Here is a 24,222-nt window from a genome sequence, read left to right as displayed (position 1 = left end):
AAGGACCTAAGGGAATTGATTTTTGCATTTGGAGCAGTGTTTCGGTTCTCCACGGGAAGCTGTTACAGTGCTTCGATTTATTGGCATCACAGAGTTATTAACTTCAACACTCTCGATTTTCAAGTGTTTAAATTTGATGTGGTGAAGTCTCAGGCCAGTATTCTGTACTTATGCTGTGAGTACTTTCTCAAATTCTATATCGACGCTTTGCCTCAGTGTGTTTTTAAAGTTTTAATGCGCCATTGCCATTTTCTGCGTGTTGGCAGTTGAACCGCTGCCTTTCATCTTAAAACACAGCACGAGCTACCTTCTGCGCGCACACATCGAGAGCGTGCAGTCTCACCTGCATTGTCCTTGTCATCGTGGATCCGACGTTCCTGACTGTTCACCTACAAGCACGGACGTGCCGTGAGCCACCCGGGCTCAGCGTCATGAACGTGGCGCCATCTTGGGATTAAGATATCCACAGTATTTACACTTTCCAGAGCGTGTTGTACACGCCTTGCCACCCACGGTGTTCTTTCCTTTCCAGTTGTGTCTGTGTTGGGTCTTCCGATCCCCGTGTGCAGGATTGTTGATGTTTCATTACAGGCATAAGTGTTTTTCGCATTTTGGGACATCCTAAGTTCGCAGCATGTGCAGCGTAGGGGCTCTGCGTGTATGGAGGACTGAAACATTGGTAATTTCGGCGAATATTATATTGACACGCTGTTTTTTCGACAATTCTCATTTCCTACAGTTCAGATGTTTATTTTAGCACTTATTTCAATAGTCACCTACAGTATTACTGTGTGACCTCGAGTTCATGTTAGTACCTTGTGGTATTTATTATGCCAAATTGCAATGTTACTGTGTAGCATGTTTTAAAAAAGGAAAAGGGTTTGTGCGTTTAATTGCATTTTTATTGGAATTTACATGCTTTATGTGGTCTTTCTCCACATCTACCCATTTTGTTTTATGTAGCACATTGTGCTGTGTGTCTTGATGCACACCTTTCCACTCAGAATGTTGAGGGAATGTTTATTTAATTGGAATTTTGATACTTTATGTGGTTTTCTCCGCATCTATTCTGTTATGTAGCACATTGTGCTGTGTGCCCTGTTGCACACCTTTTCATTTAATTGGAAATCTTTAATGTTTATGTGGTCCTTCTCCACATCCATTGGCAAGTAGCACTTTGTGCCGTGTATGTTTATTGTACACTTTAATGTTTTAGGTGGTCTTTCTCCACGCGTATATTTTGTCATACATTTTAATGTGTTATGTGGTCTTTCTCCACATTTATTACATATGCATGTAGCATTTGGTGCTGTGTGCCTCGCTGTACTCCTTCCACCCAAAATTTTGTGGTGTTTGTATTTGTGCAGGGTTATGGCGTTTTAGTGTTTTACACTTCTGTGCAACAAGGATGTCAACAGCAACGTTTTATTTCTATGTACTGCAAGGGATTTGCTGTCTTTCGGGGTTTTTTCCTCCATTCTTTTGTTTAAAGCAGCTATCCTTTCTTCGTTTTCTAAAGTGTATTTTCATTCTTTCAACCTATTTGCTTCTGTTTTTCCACTTTGTTGCTCTTACCCTTGTATATTTTTATGTTTGCCTGGCCAGCTTCGTATCTTTGTACAGGGGTTTTCTTTTTGTTATTTATGTGAGGGAGGATGTGGGTTTTGTCTTTCTGTGTGAAAGGGTGTTAGTGTTTTAGTCTTTGTTTCTTTTTGGTGTTTCTTGGTTGCGTTTCCTATTTTTCCCACTTTTCTAATGCATGTTTTTCCTCTTTTCAATTCATGCTTTCTGGTGTATTTTCTTCTATATCTTTTCATGGTTAATTTATTATGTGCGTTGGTTCTTCTTTCTTTTTCCTTGTAAAGAAAGGAGATATGTAGTATCCTGCTGTTCAGCCAGAGTGGTAGCTGTGAGAATGTTGAGACGTGTGATGTAATGTGGAATGTTGGAGTGCCTGAGGCAGTTGGTGTATGGGCTGAGCAGCAGGGAAGCTGCTCCTGGTGGGGTTCGTACTTTATCTTCATATGTTTCATCAACTTGGAATAAACCATCTTGGAAACTATCTTTGGACTCTGTCATCTTTATCAGCATACTACAGCTCCCCTGCTTACTTCTATACAGCAGCCAGCTTCTCCTGTTGTGGTGAAGTGTAGAGGGAGGGCTCGCACACGCTCAGTCAGGGGCAGATTGGCTAAGAAGCTAACCTCTCTGAAAGGGATATCGAAGATTTCGGAATGTGTTGTCTTGGCTAACGGTGAGGCGTTTCAGTTAAGCAAATCTGGTGATGTTATGAATGAATTTTCTGGAGATGTGTCTACTAGTCGTTACATTCCTATTTTTGGTACAAAACTGTTATTATCTAAGGTTGGGGTCTCCACTTCTTGCGAGAGGCCACTTTCGCCTGTCATATCTTCTGATACTAGTAATTTATCGGCGAATGGTTCAGTTTTACCAAAAGTTGTCCCTTCAAAGGTTGATACAAGTAGCGTTCCTGTTGTTTCATCTGGTTTAAGCTCCTTGAATTTGCCTGTTAGTGTGATGAATAGGGCTAGTGGTTCATCCTCTGATGTTGGTGGCACAGATGTTAACTCTGTTAGGGCAGCTAGTGAGCCTCCTGGAGCGGGTAGGTGGGTTTGGGATGAAGGGAAGGATAAAGGCAGTCTTGCGGTGCCTGGCAAATTTCAAGAACCCCACATGTCTGAAAGTAGTGGCGACTTGCAGGCCAATGCTACGTCAAAGCTGCAGTAGGGCATCAGGTGCAGCGCACAGCCGTTGAGCAGGTTTCCAGTGTCTTACTTACCTTTTCACACTCAAGAAAAAATGCTGAAGCAATTTTCCCAACTCCGTTGCCTGGTTATAGGCTCTCCCAGTTCAAAAAAGCGGTGAACTGAAGGCATTTTGATGGTTGTGTGCGGGATGGGTCTCAGCCTTCATGTAGTGGGGCTGCACAGGGGTTGCATGATAATGATGAGGATGATGACTTAACCGAATTAGAGGAGGGTGAGATTGCTAGTCAAGAGGACCTTTCTAACATCGTTTTCTTTCCAAATGGGGGGCTTGTTAACCAGATTTCTCGAGCTAATGTTTTGCAGATGCAAGAATCTGAGAGAAGTTGGAAGCAGCTAGAGGGGTTTTCCAAGGCATCTGACAAAATAAATACAGGAAGACGTGCAACGCTGGACAAGCCTCATCAAACTGGTGAGCAAGTAACTGACACTCATTCTCAATCCAATGTTAGAAAACGTAAAGCGGTCACAGTTACTGGAAAAGCCACGGATGCTAAGGTTTGTTGTCATTGTGAATCTACGAAGTTACAGGAGTGGGTATCCCCTAAGACAGATACAGTTCCTGACAAGGCACCTGGCTCAATTTCTCAGGGGGAAAAGGATGTTAAGGACAAAACCACAAGTTTAAAACGGTTGCCCTATATGGGACTGTCCATGCCATTAGGTTCACATCTCAATAAGCATACTAAAGATGGGGGGCGTGGCATGACGGCATGGCCAGCTAGTCGCATCTCTGCGGAGCTCCTGCCCCGTATGAAAAACTCCTACAGTAATCCTGGCGAACTTACTATAATTTTCGATGCAGTGGAAGTTGGTGCCCCCCCCTGCCCCAAGAGTCCCTGATTGGGGGTGAGGAGGTGGTCCACAGTTGGGGAAATCGCTTCTGAAATTCTGGAAACGCTCCGGCCTACCTGGTTGCAAGATGGCGGCGCGGACCCGTGTCGGGGATCGAGGTGGAGACCCGCGTCGGGGTCCCGGACGGAACCACGATCCCTGCCGCAGTGAGTGGGGGCCTGTTGGTGGCGAACACGGAGGCGGGTGACGGGGTGGATCCCCGGGCTCCTTGAAGTGGTGAGACCCGGACGGGCGCGCAGGCCCGGTGCGGAAAGCACACAGAGACTGGCCCACCTCGATATTCTGCGGAGCCCCATTGAGAGTCGGAGGCCGGGAGTGATCGGATCCGGGCCTCTGGTTACGCAGCGGTGCCGGCGATGCAGCCTCCGGAGACGGAGGAAAACTAACGCGAGCAGGAGGAGGCGGAGCCTCACGGGCCGGCAGGGACATCCACGAGGGGCCGCGGCTCTGCGGCCTGCCTGGTGGTTGGCCTGGAAACCGCGTGGGGACTGCCTGGGGCCCGGCGGTGAGCCTTAGATATCTGAGGGCTGCGTCTTGCGCCCGTCTGTGGGGGTCGCGTGCCAGGTGACCGACTTGTCCCCCGAAAGCTGGCATTCCTGAACAGTGAGGCTGGAGATAAGCCCGGATAGCAGAAAAGAGGCAGGCGAGGCCACCTCCACCCCAGCGGGGGAATTGGAAGCCGGATTTGAAGACGCCGTGGGGGCTGAGCGGTGGTGCATAGTGCCGGAGGCCGGGGGTTGCATCCCAGGATGTGAGGTGAGGGGTTCCCCCTCGAGTGACGTGTACGGGGTTCGGACCCGGGGTACCCTACTAGACCAGCCCACGGTGGCTGGGGACCAGAAGCGGAAGGCCTGGAAACAGCTCCGAGCGGAGGTCAGGTGGCCTGCTTGGCGCGGACGACACTGGGTCCCCAGCGAGGAGGTGGATTGTTGAAGGGAAACCCCTTCCTGGGGTTCGTTTAAATGGAGGGGACACAGCGTCATCCCTTGCGACAGCGTCGCGGACGATGGGGAAGGACCGTCCCCTGAGAGGCGCCCAGACGAATAAAATTGTGCAATACACGGTCCCGGGGTCGTCAACGACGGATCGCCTTCGTGCGGATATGGAGCAAGGGGCCCATCAAGATTCGGCCGCTCGGGATAAAGAAGATATATTGGCAGCGATTCGAGACTCCAGGGTGGCTTTGGAAACAAAAATGGATGGGATGGCCATGGACATTAATCACCTACGCCTGGATCTCAGGAAGGTGGCAGACAGGGTCACCACTACGGAGGGAGACCTGAGTACTCTGCAGTCGGAGGTTAGACAGTTGCGGGAGATGGTCACAGCACTCCAGGATCATACGGCCCGACTAGAGGACAGGGCGGAAGACGCTGAAGGACGCTCTCGGCGGAACAATCTCCGCTTTATGGGATTTCCTGAAAAGGCGGAGGGGCCGGCGGCTGACCTCTTTTTGGAACACTGGATTGGCAGAGCGTTCCCCCAGCTGAGGCTCTCCAAGATGTTTGCGGTGGAAAGGGCACATAGATCGCTGGGGCCACCACCAAAACCGGGCTCCCCGCCAAGAGCCTTGATTGCCCGGCTGTTCAACTTTAGGGACCGAGACATGATTTTGCAGCATATTCGTGCCAAAGGCCCACCTCGGTTTGGAGGCCAAGACATTCATATTTACCCCGACTATACTAAAAAGGTGCAAGACCTGCGGAAAGACTTCCTGAGTGTCAAAAGACGGATGCGAAGTCATAATATTAAATATAGCCTGATGTTCCCCGCTAGGCTCCGGGTACAGTACGCAGATAAAGTCCACTTCTTTGGTACCCCGTCGGAGGCAGCAGATTGGATGGACTCGCTGGGACTGGCTGGCCCAGACCAAAACCAAGGATGGCAAGAGCAGAGACGCCGGAGTAATCGACAGAGGAACCAGCAACGTAGTGAAGAAGGATGACGGCGGCGAGACCGAGAGCGGGCGGATGAGGGACGTATTGTGGTGGGACCAGATGGCACGCTTCATATGGAGAGAGTGGTGATCCCGACGCAGAACCAGTTTTCCCCACTCTGTCTGGTGCAGGAAACACAGTCGGATCTGGAGGGGGCCGCCGGCCCGGAGGTGGTAGGTTCTGGAAATGGGTGAGGGAAGACCCTGATGCTGAGACTGAGTGCTGGCCCATCAGAGACACTGTGAGTACTGGGTTCGGCCCGCTGGGCGCTTGACTTTGCCGTGAGACGCTGGTGCCCGGGCATTGTGCCCTCTGAACTTGAGGGAGGGAAGGGGGGATTGATAATTGTTGGAGGAGAATACACTAGTTCGCCTACACGCTGGTTAGGTTTGCCGGCTGTGGAGTGCCGAGGCGGCCTGGCTAGACCTTGGTTGGGCGGGGCTGCAAGGTGCCAGGCAGTCGGCTGATTCACAGAGTCAAAGGAGGGAGGGAGGTTTCAACGGACTTGGGGGTGTAAGTGTGGTAATTGTTCTGTTACGTTGAAAGGGGGTTTCTGGGGGGAGGGTGGAGCTTTGGGGCGGGGTCGGAGTCCTCAAACCAGGAATGGCTGTGAGAATGACGGGCTACCGCCTGTGGGTGGGGGGAGTTGGGTTTTTCAGTTGGGGGTTTGTTGGGGTTGCTGCCGGGTCTGGTCTATGTTGGCATACAGGGGATCGACGATTTACTCCTCGGACGGGGGCACGCTATGATATTAATGGGGGTTCTATGCACCGCAGGCGCAAGGGACGGAGATACCAACAACTGTTCATTCATGGCAGGGGATAAACAGAATTGTAAACTGATTACTTGGAACGTTCAGGGGCTCAATAACAGGGTGAAACGGATCCGGGTGGCATCATACCTCAGGCGGTATGGGGTCAGTATAGCTCTACTCCAGGAAACCCACCTATGGGGAGACTGTCTTAAATTCGTCCAACGCAGGTGGAGGGGGTCAGTTTTTTGCTACATCATACTCGGGGTTTGCCCGGGGAGCGCTAATATGGGTGGCACCAGGAGTCCCCTTTCAGGCTCTGCATGTTAAACAGGATCCAGATGGGAGGTATGTAGTGGTAAAGGGGACCCTAGATGGGCGCAGTATCTGCCTGGTGAATGTCTATGCCCCGAATAGTGACGATGGTGGGTTTTTCAGCCAGGTACTGGGACTGTTGGATCTGGACCCTGACACAGAATTGGTGGTGGCGGGGGACTTTAATTGTGCCCTAGATGGGGAGCTTAATAGATTCCCCCCAAAACTGGATGCTAAGCCCCGAGTCAGAGAAGCGATGAACCAAATGCTTCTTAATTATGGCCTACTGGACGTGTGGCGCCACCATAACCCTAGTCGTAGAGTGTACTCGTGCCACACACCTGCTGCCAATACCTTTAGCAGATTGGACTACTTTTTCATTCAAAAGACGGCGATCTATCGGGTAACGGAGGCACAATACTTAGCCCGCTATCTGTCGGATCATTCCCCGCTCCTGATTGCGTACTCTCTGGCCCGACCAAGATCTAGGGTACCATTATGGAAACTCAATATTGAAGCTTTAGGCGACCCGGTTTATAAAGACGCCATATCGACGGGGCTGACTGAGTATATGGAGCTTAACTGGGGCTCCGCCAGCACCAGGGCGACAGAATGGGATGCAATGAAAGTGGTGGTCCGGGGGATCTGTCGGTCCACGGAGGTGGGGGTCAAAACAGTATTGGAGCGGGATCTGCGGCGGCAGGAGGAACGATTGGAGGCGTTGGAAAAGGAACTCCCCAGGAATAGTAAGAGATCGGCTGAAGGGGACGACGTGAGGCGGCGGATAGGAGACTTATGGGACTCGCTAGGCAAATATGCTAGAAATGCGAGTAGGAGTCGATGGAACACAGAAGGGGATAAGGCTGGACGGCTGCTGGCGTGCCTGATACGGGCGGAGACCCAGCCTCACCCGATCTTGGCACTAAAAAATGATATGGGACAGATGGTGTATGCCCAACATGAAATAAATAACGTATTTGTGGCCCACTTACGTAAAATATACTCCGAGACACAGTCCCCATCGGCCTTTGAGGCGGTGGAGGCCTATTTGGTTTAGGAGTAACTGCCCTGTGCAGACGCGGACCGTCAGGAAGCCTTGGGGGCCCCCTTTAGTGGGGACGAACTACGGGCAGCTATCGCCCACCTAAAAACTGCAAAGTCCCCGGGAATGGACGGCATACCCGCCGAGCTCTATAAAGAATTTGGAGGCCTACTGGTCCCCAAACTACTAGAGATCACAGTGGAGGCCGAGAAACGTGGTACACTCCCAGACTCCCTACGGGAAGCATTGATTGTGATGATCCCTAAACCTGGGAAGGACCCCCTCCTCCCCGGCTCCTATAGGCCAATCTCTATGTTGAATGTTGACCTTAAGATTATTAGTCAGGTATTGGCGACTCGGCTCCTCCCTTACCTTCGGCGGCTGGTACATGATGACCAGTCCGGCTTTATACCGGGCACAAATACACTGCGGAATATCCGCCGCCTGGCCCACATTATGCATTATGCAATCTGTGGAAGGACGGACCCAACAGAACACCTTGGTGTTCCTTGATATCGAACAGGCATTCGATTCGATCAGCTGGGATTACCTCTGGCAGGTTCTGCTAAAAATGGGCTTGGGGGAGGGGTTTGTAAACTGGATTAAGTTACTATATGCTCGGCCGATGGCGCGAGTTCGTACGGGTCGGTACGTGTCGGACGCATTTCCTATAGCACGGGGTATGCGGCAAGGTTGTCCGCTTTCCCCATTGCTATTTGCCCTGGCACTGGAGCCCTTGTGGGACAAGGAGTGCGGGTGGGGAACTCGGAGCATGTGTTGTCTCTGTACGCCGATGACGCGTTAATATACCTGAGTCGGCCGACCCTATCACTGCCGACATTGATATCAGCGTTGGCCCAATTTGCTGAAGCCTCCGGGCTCTACATTAATAGAACAAAGTCACAGCTTTACGCGATTGACACAGAGATTAATTGGGGGGCGGACCAACGACCGGTGCTGGAACTTCCATGGGTGGAGGACACGGTCCGATACCTGGGGATATGGGTCGATAGGTCCGAGACGGGGTTTTATCAACGCAATATGGGAAGGATAATCTGTGGGTTGCAGGGTAGTATTACCTTTTGGAACTCTCTTAACCACTCACTGATGGGTAAGATTGCACTCATAAAGATGGTAGTCCTGCCCCGTTGTCTCTATACCATGCAAGGCTCCTTTTTTGAAATTCCACACAGAGTCTTCCGGGAACTCGACTCACTGTTGGTCCAATTATTATGGAATGGGAAGAGATGCAGGGTTAGTTTAGAAGTCCTGAAACGTAGTTGGGGTACAGGGGGTCTAGAGATCCCTGACTTGGAACTTTACTACTTTGCATCGCAATTGCAACACGCCATATCCTGGTTGGACACGGACCCCTCTTGGGAGAGGTCCCTGCTGGCAGGTACGTACGGAGACCGACAGCTCGGGGCATTGTTGTGGCGGGCCGGGGGGCCGGCGGCGCCCGGTTCGCCTCTGGTGCAGCTTGGGGCTGCAATTTGGAACCGAGTGGTTCGTAAAATCATTCAGGACAGACCTTTTGCCCCGGAGGCGGACCTATGGCAGATGCCGCCCTTTGCACCGATTGACCAGGTGATGTCGATGGAGGCATGGCAGACGGAGGGCTGCCTGATGTTGTCAGACCTGTACCCGGAAGGAAAACTTATCACTTACCAGGAGGCTGGGACTGCCTTTGAGTTGGGGGCAGGGCAGTTTCTGCAATATGCAAAAATAGCGGCAACGGCACGACAATTATGGCCTACGTTTCCGGAGGCCCCGAGGCACACCCGGACTCTGGTTACTATGATCGCAATGGCGGGAGGGCGAAAATGTGTCACTTACCTCTATAGGGCGTTACGGGAAGATAAAAAGAACGGACCCCTAAAAATAGAAGAAAAATGGCAGCAGGTGTGTCCTCAGGAGATCACGACACGAGACTGGGAACGGATACATGAGAGTGTGCGGAAGGTGTCAGTGAGCAATCGTTTTAAGCAAATCCAATACAACATAATACATATGACGTACCTCTCCCCTAGAAGGTTGCACGCCATTGATGGCTCCAGGGACCCCCACTGCCCTAGATGTCGCTATGAACCAGCAGATTTTGTGCATATGGTGTGGACGTGTCCATCAATCCAGACGTATTGGGGGGTGGTTCTGGGTGATCTCACCCGGATAACCGGATGGACTATGGCATTGGATCCCCACACATGTCTTCTAGGCTTGATTCCGCGGGACCCAAAACGTAAGATAAGCAGGAGGTTCCTGATCCTGGGACTAGGTTTTGCCAAGAGGCACATAGTCACCCACTGGTTAACACAGCAGGGACCGCCTTTGGCAAAGTGGAGGTCCGATTTACGGGAGTAGGCCCTAGCCGAGGAGGGGCATATACGGAGTACCAGGAAGGATGTCAAGCTGCCTGAGGTGCTCCTGGCATGGGGAGCAATGGTGCAAGAGATAGAGGGACAGGCCTCCCAAGTCACTATATCCAGTGTAGCTGAGGCGTCATTTGGGGAGGGGGGACCCCAGGACAGGGGAGGGAGACAGAAGGCGGTCCCGCCTGAGTATGTCGAAGCATGGACCACGAGTTACGTTGACCCTGCAGAGGGGGGGGGGGGAGAGGAGGGTATGATGAGGGATCGTTGGGATGGGGGTAGGAGATGGAAGGGGGGACGGGGAATTTTTTTTTATAATTGGAGTTGTTATTGCATATGTAAGGAGACACCGGTAGACAGTGTTGAAGATTATGGACATTCCGCGGCAGTGAACTTGGACATTGTTGTTCCGGATTAGGCCACTGGTAACTCACAGTTATTTGTCTCAATGTTTATTATTTCTGTGCTTCTTTGCCGAATGTATTGATAGTGATCTGTTCTGATGTATATTAATGTCGGCGGAAGTTGTAACATTCAGAAAACCAATAAACTAAGTTTAAAATTAAAAAAAAAAAAAAGCATACTAAAGATAAGATTTGGAACGGGGAATTTGTAGATGTTTTTAAGTTGCTACATAGAGAGCTCCAATCCAAGGAAGGTTCTAGGGAGGAGGCTTGGGAGCAAGCGAAGAGGCCCAGGGTTCCCACTAACCTCGATTCCTGGACCTCAGCCTTTCTGATTTTTGCAAGCGTTTACTGTGAAAAGTTTCCGGACCGTTCGGTCTCAATTTTCAAATACTTGGATACAATTAGAAAGGCTCAGGCAGAATTTGGAGGTTTTGCATGGCTACATTATGACGAGGAAATCAGAGCTCGTCTGGTGTTAGTTCCAGAAAAACCTAAGGGGGAAAGTGGATAACGAGTTATGGATACAGTGGATGTATCCCCAGAGGCCTCCTCCTACATTGCATACCACCAGCTTAACAGACCCACTCTGGGAGGGGTGGGCTCATGAGCTAAACCTGCAGCTTTTGTCACAGGAGCCTGTTGAAATTTTAACAGGGGTTTCTGTCAAAAGTATCCATGAAATACAGATACGAATGTTCAAAATGCGGTAGCAAACACGCAGTTTTGCAATGTTTAAGCGAACAGACCTCCAGCTTTCCTACCAGTCAAGGCAGAGGAAGAGGCGCCCCTTTCTAACCTCCTTTCAAAGACTGTTACACCAATTGATATTCCCAACTTATGTTATTGGCTTAGATTTTACCCTCTCAGGGAGAAAGCTTTAAGATTGGAGTGGGTATTTAACCCCTTCGGTGCTCATGACGGAACGGTTCCGTCATGAGCCACGGTTGAGCTGTGCTCATGACGGAACCGTTCCGTCATGACCACGCCCGCGCAAGATTCCGTCAGCACAGCGGCGGAATCTGCGCAGCATGGAAGGGGTTAAGGAGGGTTTCAAACTAGGTTATCAATTTCCCATGCAACGCAGGTTTGAGCAAAATTTAAAATCCGCAAAGCAATTCCCACAAGTAATTGCTAACAAATTATACTCTGAAATTGCCGAAGGTAGGATAGCCGGCCCCTTCTTTTCTTGGCCCCTTCCCAATCTTATTGTGTCCCCTTTAGGAGTGGTTCCCAAGAAGACGCAAAGAGAATTCTGTATGATTCAACACTTGTCCTGGCCTCAAGGACTGTCTGTAAACGATTTCATAGCCAAAGAAGACACTGTAGTGCAATTTGCCTCAGTGGATGTAGCTCTGGATCTGGTTAAAAAGGCCGGCTCAGAGGCGGAGTTAGCCAAATGCGATATAAAATCAGCTTTTAGGTTGCTCCCAGTCCATCCCCAAGACTTCAAATTACTGGGCATACATTTCCAAGGGCACCTATGGGGTGTGCAGTCTCCTGTCAACTGTTCGAAGATTTTAGCTCTTTCTTAGAATGGCTTTTCTTATTCAGGTCAGGTTACATGCAAGTGTCTCATTGTTTGGACGATTTTTTTTTGTTGGCCAAAAGGGCTCACAGCAGTGCAGCAAGGCACTCCAATATTTCCAAACAGTGATGCAAGAATTAGGCGTGCCGTTAGCAACAGAGAAGACAGAGGGGCCAGAGTCATGTCTCATATTTCTAGGTATAGAAATTGATACAGTTAAAATGGAAGCCAGGTTACCAATTGTAAAAGTGCAGGAAATTGTACAGTTGCTGGATCATGCTAAGGTGTCACAAAAACTGACTCTATTTGAGATGCAACGTTTATTAGGGCACCTGAACTTTGCTTGCAGAGTAGTAAAAGCCGGGAGATCTTTTTGCAGGAGGTTGGGATTTGCCATGGCTGGTGTGTCATTACCGCATCACAGGGTCAGAGTATCTCTTTACATGAGATCAGGTTTCGAGGTCTGGCTGTTGTTCCTGAAAAGCTTCAATGGTGTTCCTATCAGGTCTGTTGACGAACATTTTGTGTGGTCCATACAGATTGTTCCTGATGCTTCTGGAGTTAACGGTTTTGTACTTTTCTGGGATGGAAAAAGGGTGTGCTGAGCCATGGCCCCGGCACTGGGTCATTGAGAAACGCAATATTGCATTCTTTGAATGCTTTCCCTTGATAGTAGCACTGTCAGTTTGGGGCAAGTTCTTAGCTAATAAATCCGTGCTTTTTCATGTCGACAACAGAACTGCAGTTGATCTGGTCAGTGGTCAGAGAGCAAAAGAAAAACGCCTGCTTCAGTTGTTGCAGAGGTTCATGCTGAGTTGCTTAATGTTGAATATAACTTTTAGAGTAAAGCATATTCCTGGTCTGGACAATAATATAGCAGATGCGTTATCTTGTTCTCAGTGGCAGAGATTCCATGGTTTGGTACCCACAGCAGATCCAGAAAAGACTCCAATTCCTCAGGAGCTATGGTTGCTAGCGGACTGAAGATAAGGATGTTGGTGGAACATTCTCTTGCTATCAGCACACACTTAGCTTACAGAAGGGCATGGGCGGAATTTCTACAGTCAGGTGCGGCTTGTCGTAACAATGATCACACAGGCTCTTTACTACGTAATGATGACATACTGCGTTTTGTTCTGAGCAACATTGATAAAAATATAGCTGCTGCCACTATTGCGGGGAAGCTTTCAGGCATCTCTTTCTATGGAAAATGTTTTTGGGGTTATGACCCCTCTTTAGGTGAGTTGGGAAGAAGAATTTTACTAGGTTGGTCTAAGGTAAAGAAACGCGGAACAATACTGCGCAAGCCTATATGTTTTGACTTATTGGAGGGGATTATACCAATGTTGCCCACACTTTGTTATTCCAAGTTTGAATTTGCACTTTTTAAACTTTGCATGTTATGGTTATTCTTAGGGGCATTTAGGGTATCTGAACTTCTAGGAAAATCGTTTATTCAAGGTCTAAAATATTCCAATGTATCAACCTTGTCCGATTCACTACGAATCCATTTAGAGTCATCCAAAACAAACCAGAGATGTAAAGGGGCACTTTATTTTTCAGCACCAGGATGGATCTGCACTAACCGCTTCCCAGCTTTTAGCGGTACTGAGAAAATCTTTGCTTGTATTGGGGTTGAACCCTTTAGATTTTGGTACCCATTCCTTTGGCATAGGAGCAGCTTCAGAGGCTGCCAGAAGGGGTTTCTCTTTACAGCAGCTGCGTCAACTCGGCCGTTGGTCATCAAATTGTTGTTTCAAATCCATTTCGTTCTTGCTAACATTTATCTCTTTCTAGGTCCCCACATATCTTCACCGGCATCCATGGCGAATGTATGGATTGTAGGACACTCTTTCGTCAGATGGGCGGCCAAACAAGCTGACAGAAGCCACTATGGTTCAAATTTGGGTTTTAGTTTTGAGGACACGGACATTTTATGGTTTTGTAAGAGTGGGATGAGGTGGGATCAGTTGTTGCTCAGTTTAAATGAATTGGCTTCTTTTAAGCCTTTACCTAAGGTGTTATTGCTTCATTTAGGGGAGAATGACTTAGTACAGTTGTCAGGCCTGGGCCTCCTTCTGGACATCAAAGCTGACTTAGCCAAAATCGTGCTTTCTTGGCCCAACACGAAAATCATATTTACCTTACTTGTACCAAGGCGAGTTGGGAGGGGCACTGAAAAGTTTTCTGCCATCGACAGAGCCCAGGGTAAATTTAATAGAGAACTACACCAGTTTTGCATCATCAACGACATTAGCTTGCTGTCGCACGATGACATTGGAAAAGACGATTTTCAATTTTTCAAACCGGATGGGATCCATTTGTCTTTCATTGCAAATGAGTTGTATATTGTAAATATCAAAGATAAATTGTCTTGCATTCTGGGCCTGCATCCGTGGGGTTGAAGGTTTGCATAAGCAGCTTTCTTTCTTATTCGGGGAAATTTATGATAATAAAGAATTTTTGTTTCTCTCACAAGATGATTTACGGATTTTAATTATGATTGCTATTGCACAATATTTGGTTATTATTCATCTCCAAGCACGATAAGAAGGGGGGTTGGAGGACAGGAAAAATGCCTTTACAGGGTTTTTTCCTGGTGACAGATTGGGACGGGAATGAGGCAGGCAGGAAGGGTTGGGGCAGGCAGAATAGCTTAGGACAAAAGGGAAACAGAGATAAGGGGTTGGGGTTGAGGTTCCAGGAGGGGGAGAAGTGGGGATCTATTTGGGGGAAAAATTCATGGGGGAAATCTCTTGGGGTATCAATATGGGGGAAATTTCATTGGGGGATCGATATGGAGATTTTTCATGGGGGATCAAGGAAGGGTGGCGGTGACGGGGTTTTCTTGAAAGTCATTGATTACATTATGATACTGTTTTGTTGTTGCTGAAATAAAAGCGACCTTTTAACCCCCATTGGTCTGCGATGTGATTCATTGCCCGAAGGCGTCTTTGCTTGTAGACCTGCGACAATAAAACCGCATTTATGCACGGGCAAAGGTGGTCCCTGATGTGCAAGAGGTCACACACCCATGCAACTGAGGGAACACTCCTGTGACACTGTTTGATAAGTGTGAGCCTGAGAAATGGTTCTTACAAAAGGGGCTGCGCATGTGTCTTCGGCCCCTCTTCTTATACAAATGTGCCCAAATGAGCCGTTATGCCACATCCTCTGAGCCGCTACTTACCCTCAGGGCAGTACTGCCCTGGTAAACAAAGCCTTTGTTTTCTTTTACTTTTCGCCCTGAACCCACCTAGCTCAAGAATCACTTATGGTTCATTTACCAGGCTGTAAGAACCCGCACAGCACCGACAGGAAAAGCAGTGACTTCATGTTTCAGCGTTGTCCCTCCCTGGGGTCCCTGCAGTCAGAACAAGGTGCATGCGTGGGCTGCTTCGAGAAGGATCCCTGCAGAGACAGAGAGAAAAAAGAAGTCATCTTTGTTGTTTACAGTAAAACTCACCATCTTGAATAACAATGTTCTGTCATGATTACATTGCATTTAGACAATCAGGGCACTGGGTACTGGGCCCTTTCCATTGGCATGATGGAAGCATGAAGTGCTGGGTCTCTCCCTATGACCAGTGTGAGGTGGGCTCAAGCATCCATATATTGAGTGTGGGCCTTCTGCCAGAGAACAAGGAAGCTGCACTCAGACACCCACCTCGGAAATATTGGCCATTTTCATAACACAACAGAAGCTGCAGCCACACCATGAAGATACCAAGAGCCATTCCTTTTCATACTACGGTATCTATAGGTTGAGCGCCACCCACCATTTGCAAAACAGAGGCTGCGCTCGTGGATTCACACACACAGAATTGACCTTATCTCAGTCCAAAATGGAGGATGTACTCCGGGATCTGAGATAACGGGTGATGGCCCTTCCCCAGCTCACAACAGACCCTTCACTCAGAGATCCAGGATAGTTAGTGTCTGGCCCTCGCACAGGCCACAAAATAATCTGCACCCAGGGAAGCAGATGCAAAAGCCCTCGTGCCGAGTGGTCTCTTAATTCCAATGAGGCTGGAAACAGCATTTATCGCCATTATTAGAATTATTAGATCCTCAGTGCTTGCGCGGATCTGTTTACTGTCACATGAAGGCTTCAGCTTAATAAATCAGGTGAAATCATAGTCTAAAAACTCAAAAAGAAGACTTTTGAGGGACTCGGACCCGAAATTACTGATTTCCTGCATAAAATCCTGATTTCAAAGAGGACCCTCAGTATCCCTCTTGCAATTTCCAGGATTTACCCAACTATTGGAGTTACCAATATCCCTGATATCAATAACTCCAAGGTTGGGAAAATCTGGGCCATTTTCTGGGCCAATCATTATGAGGGCCTAAGTGTTGGTTATCAACATGAGCTATAGAAGATGCTCACTGAGATGCCTGTTACTTAGTACTGCCTCCCTCCCAGGTCACAAGAGAAGCAGCACTCAGTAGTCTGGGGTATTGGCTCTTGGATCTTTCAAGTTCACAGTAAATCCAGACACCAACACAGTTTGCATGACAATGATTCAGGTGAAAATAGTATTTAATGTTCAAGCGCGTCACCCATACCATGAATAAACCGCACTGGTCCTGCCAGAACCCACTTCAAAGGGTATAATGCATAAAGCACTCCACTTGAGTAGACCTGACCATGTTGCTTTTAAACTCAACATGTTAATTAGTTTCTACACAACTAGAATCACTTTCTCAGCCAGGCTTTAAATCCAGGAGACTAACTACGAGTGCACAAACTGTCAGACCTTCTATGCAGATGAACAAAGACTCTACCTTGGCACCTCTGACTTGCCTCTTAGTTGGTCCAATTCACCAAAGTTCTCAAAAGCCATTTCTTCACAATATTTGTACAATGCTAGACTGCATTGCTTTCCTTCCCACATCAACTCTCAGTGATGTTATGGATGTATGTGTTTATTTTGTGTTCAACATACTGAATTCGTCATCCAAAACAACATGCATGCAAGCTAGTACAGTTGTGATACAAATATAAATTGGGCAAACCAATTTGAAGTGCATAGCAGATGAAATACAAGTCACATACACGAAAAAGCTTGGGTCTGAATACAGTGATAAAATCGTTCCCTGAATAGGGGGCTAAGAGATTACACAAAAAGAGCCAATGGTAACGTGTAAGCTTAGGAAATATGAAGTGTATAGCGTCCACGAGATGTATACCATATGCATATATCACACCAAAGGGCTAGAAAAAAATTAGAGAAAAAATTAGGGTAGTGGAGGGGCAGTGGAAAGGGTTGTGTGGGTGGGATATCTGAGACCTGGGTTTGAGTTAGCATTCAGGATCAGGGACCTATCTGTAGCTAAGCTGTGGGCATATTGGTACTTAGTTCTATGTACATATCTGGTGAGCAACAGGAAACACAAGATGATGGACGGAGCGCTGAAACTTTTTAGAAACTCACCTCCAGTCACAGATCTGGGTTGAATCCATCATGGTTCTTTAGCTCACTTTGCCACCCCAGTTCAGACAGGCCAGCCCGAACTGCCAAGCCATGTCTTCACTGGACTGGAAACAAGCATCCTGGGACCGGTTTCCGGCTAACAGCCATCATCAGCCAGGTTAGCTTGAATCCAGTGTTCAACACTCCATCCATCATCCCCTTTGGTTTTGCTTTGTTTGCCCTAAGTTGGCAGGGTATGCCCAGACTTGGGTCCCTTGCCCACTTTGCCTCTGGATTCAAGCTGACCTGGCTGATGACGGCTGATTAGCCAGAAGCCGGTGCCAGGATGCTTGTTTCCGGTCCAGACATGGCTTGGTAGTTCGGGCTAGACTGTTCCCATGAGGCACTCAGACTGATTTGCATATGGCCATGTCTGAACTGGGGTGGCGGAGTGAGCTAAAGAATGATGATGGATTAAACCCAGATCAGTTGACTGGGGGTGAGTGCTTGCAATGTTCAACACTCCGTCCATCATCCCCTTTGGTTTTGCTTCATATCTAGTGATCACCATACTGCACTCGAGATTTGGGGGTAGGACTGCAGTTTAGACTTGGAGCTATGTGCTCCTTTAAGGTAAGAGACCCATGCCCACCAGGTGTATTGAGATAGATGGTTAAATTATTTCCATTCGGAGAGGATAACTTTCACTGCAATCAGCAATAAGAGGTCTAGCAACTCCAGGTTATTAGCATTTAGACTCAAAAGGGTTGCGGAGGCCCAGGGTACAAGTGCTACCATGGGTAAGCTCAGTGTTATGAGTATGTTAAATATAGCTGACAGCTGACTCTGAATCGGGGACCAATTTAAGTCAGAAGCTGGTATTTAAAGAACATGTGTTGATGTGAGCTCCACTTTAGAATGCAATTCCAGCAAGTTGCATTCTCTTGCAAGTTTAACTTATGTAATCAGGATGGGGTCTAGTGTCTAGTGCAGGAGGTCATTGTAAAGAATTTGGATTGTAGAAGAGAGGGCGCAATTTGTTGAGGAGGGAGATTCGCCAATCTTTTGCCAGTTTTCTTCAGTGATGTAGTCAAAAACATCAGTATCGAAATGTTTGGCCCATATTGAATGTATTATCGATTTTTGTGGTCGGTGGGATTTTGAGAAGGTTTTGTAGATTTTTGGGGCAATATGGCTTGAATATGGCCATGCAGCAAGAGGGGCAGCCAGGGTCAAATGTTTGGTATAGCTGAACTTGGACAATTTTGCTATGATCTTTTAGAAAGCTGTAGAAGTCTAAATTAGGGAAGTTATACGTTTTTGCCAATTGTGAAAAGGGGAGTGGGGCATTGGTATTATCGTATAGGTCCCAAATTAGACAGATGCCTTTGGAGGCCTAAAAGTGGGCAATATTAGCAGTGACTTCTGCAATGATTTTAGAATAATAATGAAGCAAATCTGGAAGTGTGAATAGATTTTGGCATACGCTAGACTATCAGTTTTAATGAATTCGCTGTATCGGTAAGTATTCAATGGGATTGAGAGAGTTTAAACCTCAACATTGTAAAGAAGGAGGATGTACTAAAGGAAGAGCATATGTCACGTTCTACCTCCATCCATCCCAGGGTATTGGGGTGTCTAGGGTTATCCAGAGTACCCTGCACTGCCAGGAAGGCTGATTGGTAGAGACTACAGTTCAGGAGGTTACAGCCACCCTGCGAGAAGCTCTTTCTAAGTACCTTATATGAGATCCTCTCCCTTTTATCATTCTAAAGAACCTTTAAAGTTATTTTGACATTTTCCTGGAAAAAGGTGGGGGATCATTTCAGGCAGTAGCATGGATGCCACATATTTCACTATTGGTGTGATCATCAACTTGAAAGTTTGAAGCCTACCCCAACATGAGGTGTGTTTGGGCGACCAGTAGGTGAGTAGGTCTTTCACTTTGTTGATTGTCTGGGATTCGTTGTATTGTAGTTGCCACACCAACCCCAGACGCCAACACCCCACCGGACCAACTCAGCTGCTTCCTGATCAACGCCAGATCACTCTGCAAACACACCACCGAAATCAAGGACACCATCGCACCCGACGTAACCTTCATCACAGAGACCTGGCTCACCCCGACATCTGCCCAGAAATCGCCATGGCAACCCCCAGTGGCTACATGATGAAACACAAAGACCGCACCCACAGACATGGTGGAGGCATCGCTATCGTACACAAGGAATCAATCACCAGCACCATCACCAATGAAAACACCATGCCGACTATAGAAAACATAAATTTCCAGCTCCTCGTCCAATGCCAAAACCACAGTCAAAGGCACCCTTGCGTTCAGACCGCCAGGACCATGAACAGGCATCAGTGACGCCATCAACGAATTTATCCTCCCACTTGCCTTCGAATCCGAACACAATATCTTCTTGGGAGACCTCAACTTCCACCTGGATGACCCCATCAATACCAACACCACCAACCTCCCGGAAAAACTACATATCATTGGGCTCAAGCAGATTGTCACAGACCCTACACACAGAGCAGCACATCTTCAGGTCTAGCAGCAGAATCAGATATAGTCACACCTCAGAACTCACCTGGATGGATCCCTCCATCGTACTCTTGACCCCCTTCGATCCACCAAGCACCACCCCAACCAGCACAGCACCCCCTACCGCAGCTAGATTGAGGTAACCCAGCAGCAATGGACCGAGGCCCTCAGCACCACTCAGCCCATCATCACCACCAACCTGGACTAGACAGTAGAGACTTTTAACGCCTGGATCATCAGCGCTGCCAAACAAGTCATCCCCACTAAACCAGCCACAACACACAGATCCACCAAGTAAACCAGCTGATACATGCTCAAACTCAGCACATCAAAGCACAGGTGTAAACAACTGGAAAGAAGATGGCAAATCAGCAAAAACGACACTAACCGTGCCGCCTACAAACCAGCCCTCAACCATTACCACCCCCAACTCTAAGCTGCAAAAAAGGAGGCCTTAACACACACGATTGAAACCAGCACCAACCACACCAAGGAACTCTTCACCTGCCCTTCAGCCACTGAAAAACTCAATCCCTTCCTCACAACAAATCTGCGACTCCCTCACTGACCACTTCCACAATAAAATAACAATCATCTACAGAAACCTGGATTGTCAACCCTCCGACCTCTTCTGAAACCCAGTGACCTCGACCACCAATCACCCCCTCACCACAGGGTAACAGCTTACCACACCAACAACTGCCACCCTGATGTACTCCATCGACTCAGGAGCACCCACCGACCTGTGCCCCCACCGACTCTTGAACCTCAGAAGAAACTAGATCAGCCACCAGCTTCCCACCATCCTCAACGCCTCCATATCAACAGCCACCTTTCCAGACGCATGGAAACACATGAAGGTCACACCTATCATCAAGAAACCTTCAGCAGACCGCAAACAACTCCAAAAATACCTTCCCATCTCCCTCCTCTCATCCCCGCCAAAGTCCTGGAGAAGGCCATCAACCTCCAACTCACAGAACATCTGGAAAGAAACAAACTGCAGGACCCCTCCCAACTGGGTCTCAGAGCCAACCACAGCGCCGAAACATCGCTGATTGCTGCAACAGACAACATCTGAGCCCTGCTTGACAGAGCAGAATCAGCTGCCTTCAACCACCTTCATCCAACAGCCTTCGACATCATCTCCCACCACATACTCATCAATTGACTACCCACATAGGAATCACTGACAATCCACTCAGAAGTAAGGCATCTTTCCTCATGGGTTGCACCTAGAGAGTCTGCATCCCCCACTTCACCACGCAATCGAAGCACACCATCTGCGGAGAACCTCAGGGCTCTTCCCTCAGCCCTACCCTCTTCAACATCTACATGACACCCCTTGCAGACATCGCCAGATCCCACCATATCAACATCATTTCCTAATCAAACGACACTCAGCTCATCCTCTCACTCGCAGCAAACCCCACCTTGACAAAGACTAACTTCCACAACTGAATGAAGAACATCGCAACATAGATGAGAGACAACTGCCTTGAATTCAACATGGGAAAAATTGAAGTTTTGATCTTTGGCAGACACACCACCCTGTGGAACAACTCCTGGTGGCCAGCAGAGCTTGGACCTACTCCTACGTCGAAAGAAGACGCCCGAAACCTCCACTTCATACAAGACAGCAAATTATTTATGAAATGTCAAGTCAACTCTGCCGTCTAAGCCTGCTTCCAAATGATCCGCAAGATTTTCAGATGGCTCCCCATCAGCATAAGGAAAACTGTGACACAGGCCCTCATCACCAGATGGCTCAACTACAGCAAAGCATTCTATGCTGGTGCTACCAATAAACTCATGGAAAGTCTATAGACCATCAGCCAGACTAATCCACAACCTCCCCAAGAGGACACACATCATTCAGTACCTGAAAGATTCCACTGGCTCCTCATACAGAAGAGATGACAGTTCCTCACCCACACCCACAAAGTCCTCCACAACCAAGGACCTGACTACTTGAACCACCACCTGATCTTCCACCAGCGGACCAGAAACCTTTGCTCCACACACCTTTCCCTTGCCCAGACACCACGCTTCCACCGCAGCCGCTCCGGAAGACGCTCCTTCTCCCACCTCGCTGCCAAAACCTGGAAAACCCCCCCTCCACCTCCGCACATCACCCTCACTGAACCACTTCAGGAAGGAACTCAAGACCTGGCTCTTCAACTGACACCTGCAGAGCAGCACCTGGATAACCCCCCGGTGATTAGTCATGCTATACAAATACTACCTATTTGGGCTGCCACTTAAGACCTGTGTTGGCTAACTGTTAGGGAAAGAATAACAGGTTTAGAGGAAAAACCTTTTTTTTGTCCTTGTTTAAAGTGTATCCGGGGACCCCTGAAATCTCATGGGTCATGTTGGTGATGCTTGGAATTGTATTTTCAATGTCAACTGAGAAAATATGGAAGTCATCCACGTATGCTGCAGTTTTGTATAATTTAGAGTCAAATTGAAGTCTTTTAATTTTAGTGGTAGTGTTGACTAGTTTAAGCAAGGTGTTAATAGCAAGAAGAAAGAGCAGGGGCGAAAGAGGGCAACACTGCCTTGTACCCTGGTGTAGGTCGAAGGGAGTGGAGGTGGTGCCATTTATTCTGATATTTGCTTTGAGATTAGTATAAAGGGCCATTACCATATTAATAAATGAGTTACCGAGGTTATGAGACTTGAGGACTGTGTGAACAAAAGGCCAGGAGACCTTATCAAAGGCCTTCTCTGCATCAAGTGCAATTGTTGCTGTTAGGATTGAGTATAGGCGTCCTTTTCTATTATGTAGCAGATGGTGCAAATGATGTCTCTGGAAAGAAGCCCTTTGACGAAGACTGTTTGGGAGTTGTGGATAGGTTTGAGGATGCAATTTTTTAATCTTTTGGCTAGAAATTTGGACAGTATTTTGGCATCCGAATGAAGTAGTGAGATGGGATTCAAATTATTAGGGTCAGAGTGATCTCTGCCCCCTTTGGGAATCACCACAATCGTGGCCTCGAAGGACATCCAAAATACCCTGCCTTGGCGAGCGAAGTGATCAAGATTATTTTTAAGAAACCTGATGACAGAGTTTGTGAATGTTTTATAGAAGACGATGGAGAAACCATTGGACCCTGGTGCCTTCCCAGAGTGAATTGCTTTTATTGCCATTGACAATCTCTTCAGTTTCAATTGGCTGGTTTAAGTGCACTTTGTCGGAGTCGAAGAATTAAGCAATAGGGAGTTCAGAGACGCCAGGCACTTTGTTTTGTCGCAAGACGTTTGTGGGGTGTGAAGTTTTCGTAAAAATCTTCAAGGACTTCAAGTATCTTGTTAAGGTCATTCTGCTCATACACAGAAGTATGCACAAGAAAACAGGACCTCAGTAAATAGGGGTGTACCTCCTACCACATTAGTACCTAAAATCCCAACCGACTAGCAATAGTGTCTCATTCGGTCTCCTACAAATATCAAGAAGCTATGAATGGTTAGACAACCCACAACACGAGCACTCCCGACCCACCTCAGAGCCGCGGGCACAAGACAATCTTTTGCTCTCTTGTACTTGTCCACAATAAGAATAATCAGAGTCACTAAATAAGTTCAAAATGTTTATTTTGACTATAGTGATTCATAAAACAGTATGCAAACCACGACCGCAGTAAAATGCATAAAGCAAGCATAATTAGCATTGTTACAATACCATAGAATACAAAAGGAGTCTTCATTTTATAAAGACTGTGAAAAAGGCAAAATAACCAGGCCTAATCAGCCTCCCCTTGGCAGTAAGAAGTTATTTTATATAACAGAAGATCTCTAGGCATTGTTTGCAGACCCCCTACCTGAAAGCCTAAACGCAAAAGTTTACATCATAGGAACAGCAGAGCTCAGCTCCATGGAACGTCTTTCTGCGAGTGTGTTTTAAAAACATGCAACCACGCTATATCAAAGCATGATTCTTCCATATTGCAGCTGTTGGTAACATGTTTTGTCTAGGTAATAGGGACTGACCAGAACAGAATAACAAGAGACATTGTTGATTGACCTTGCACATTATGTTCAGACAGAATTGAAGGGAAAGCTGAGAACGTGAAAAACAATCTGTTATCATGTATAGGGCAGAGGCAAGGCGTTGCGAAAACAAATTCTTAGCAGAGGCATGCGTAAAAGCAGCAGCACAGGGCAAGCAAAACTCATGCTAACTTAGCAATGGCAACAATGTATCCACGGGCCACATAACCCCAAAAATCGCTTTGGTTTTAAATTTCTGATCACCATTGTGGAC

General features: G+C 47.7%; 1 protein-coding gene across 2 annotated transcripts in view; it reads right to left on the bottom strand.

Annotated features, from left to right (window-relative positions):
• Nucleotides 1-24,222, bottom strand: part of LOC146857249 (uromodulin-like) — a 297,850-nt gene that overhangs the window by 178,390 nt on the left and 95,238 nt on the right. For both annotated transcript variants that reach the window (XM_085646813.1, XM_085646814.1), the window contains exon 2: nucleotides 15,275-15,398. In XM_085646813.1, the coding sequence (XP_085502939.1) occupies nucleotides 15,275-15,323 (49 nt within the window). In that variant the 5' untranslated portion in view covers nucleotides 15,324-15,398. The remainder of the gene's footprint in view (nucleotides 1-15,274; nucleotides 15,399-24,222) is intronic.

The sequence above is a fragment of the Triturus cristatus genome, chromosome 3_2 (genome assembly GCF_964204655.1).
Source record: "Triturus cristatus chromosome 3_2, aTriCri1.1, whole genome shotgun sequence".
Lineage (NCBI taxonomy): Eukaryota > Metazoa > Chordata > Amphibia > Caudata > Salamandridae > Triturus > Triturus cristatus.
This window is presented reverse-complemented; position numbering and strand designations above follow the sequence as displayed.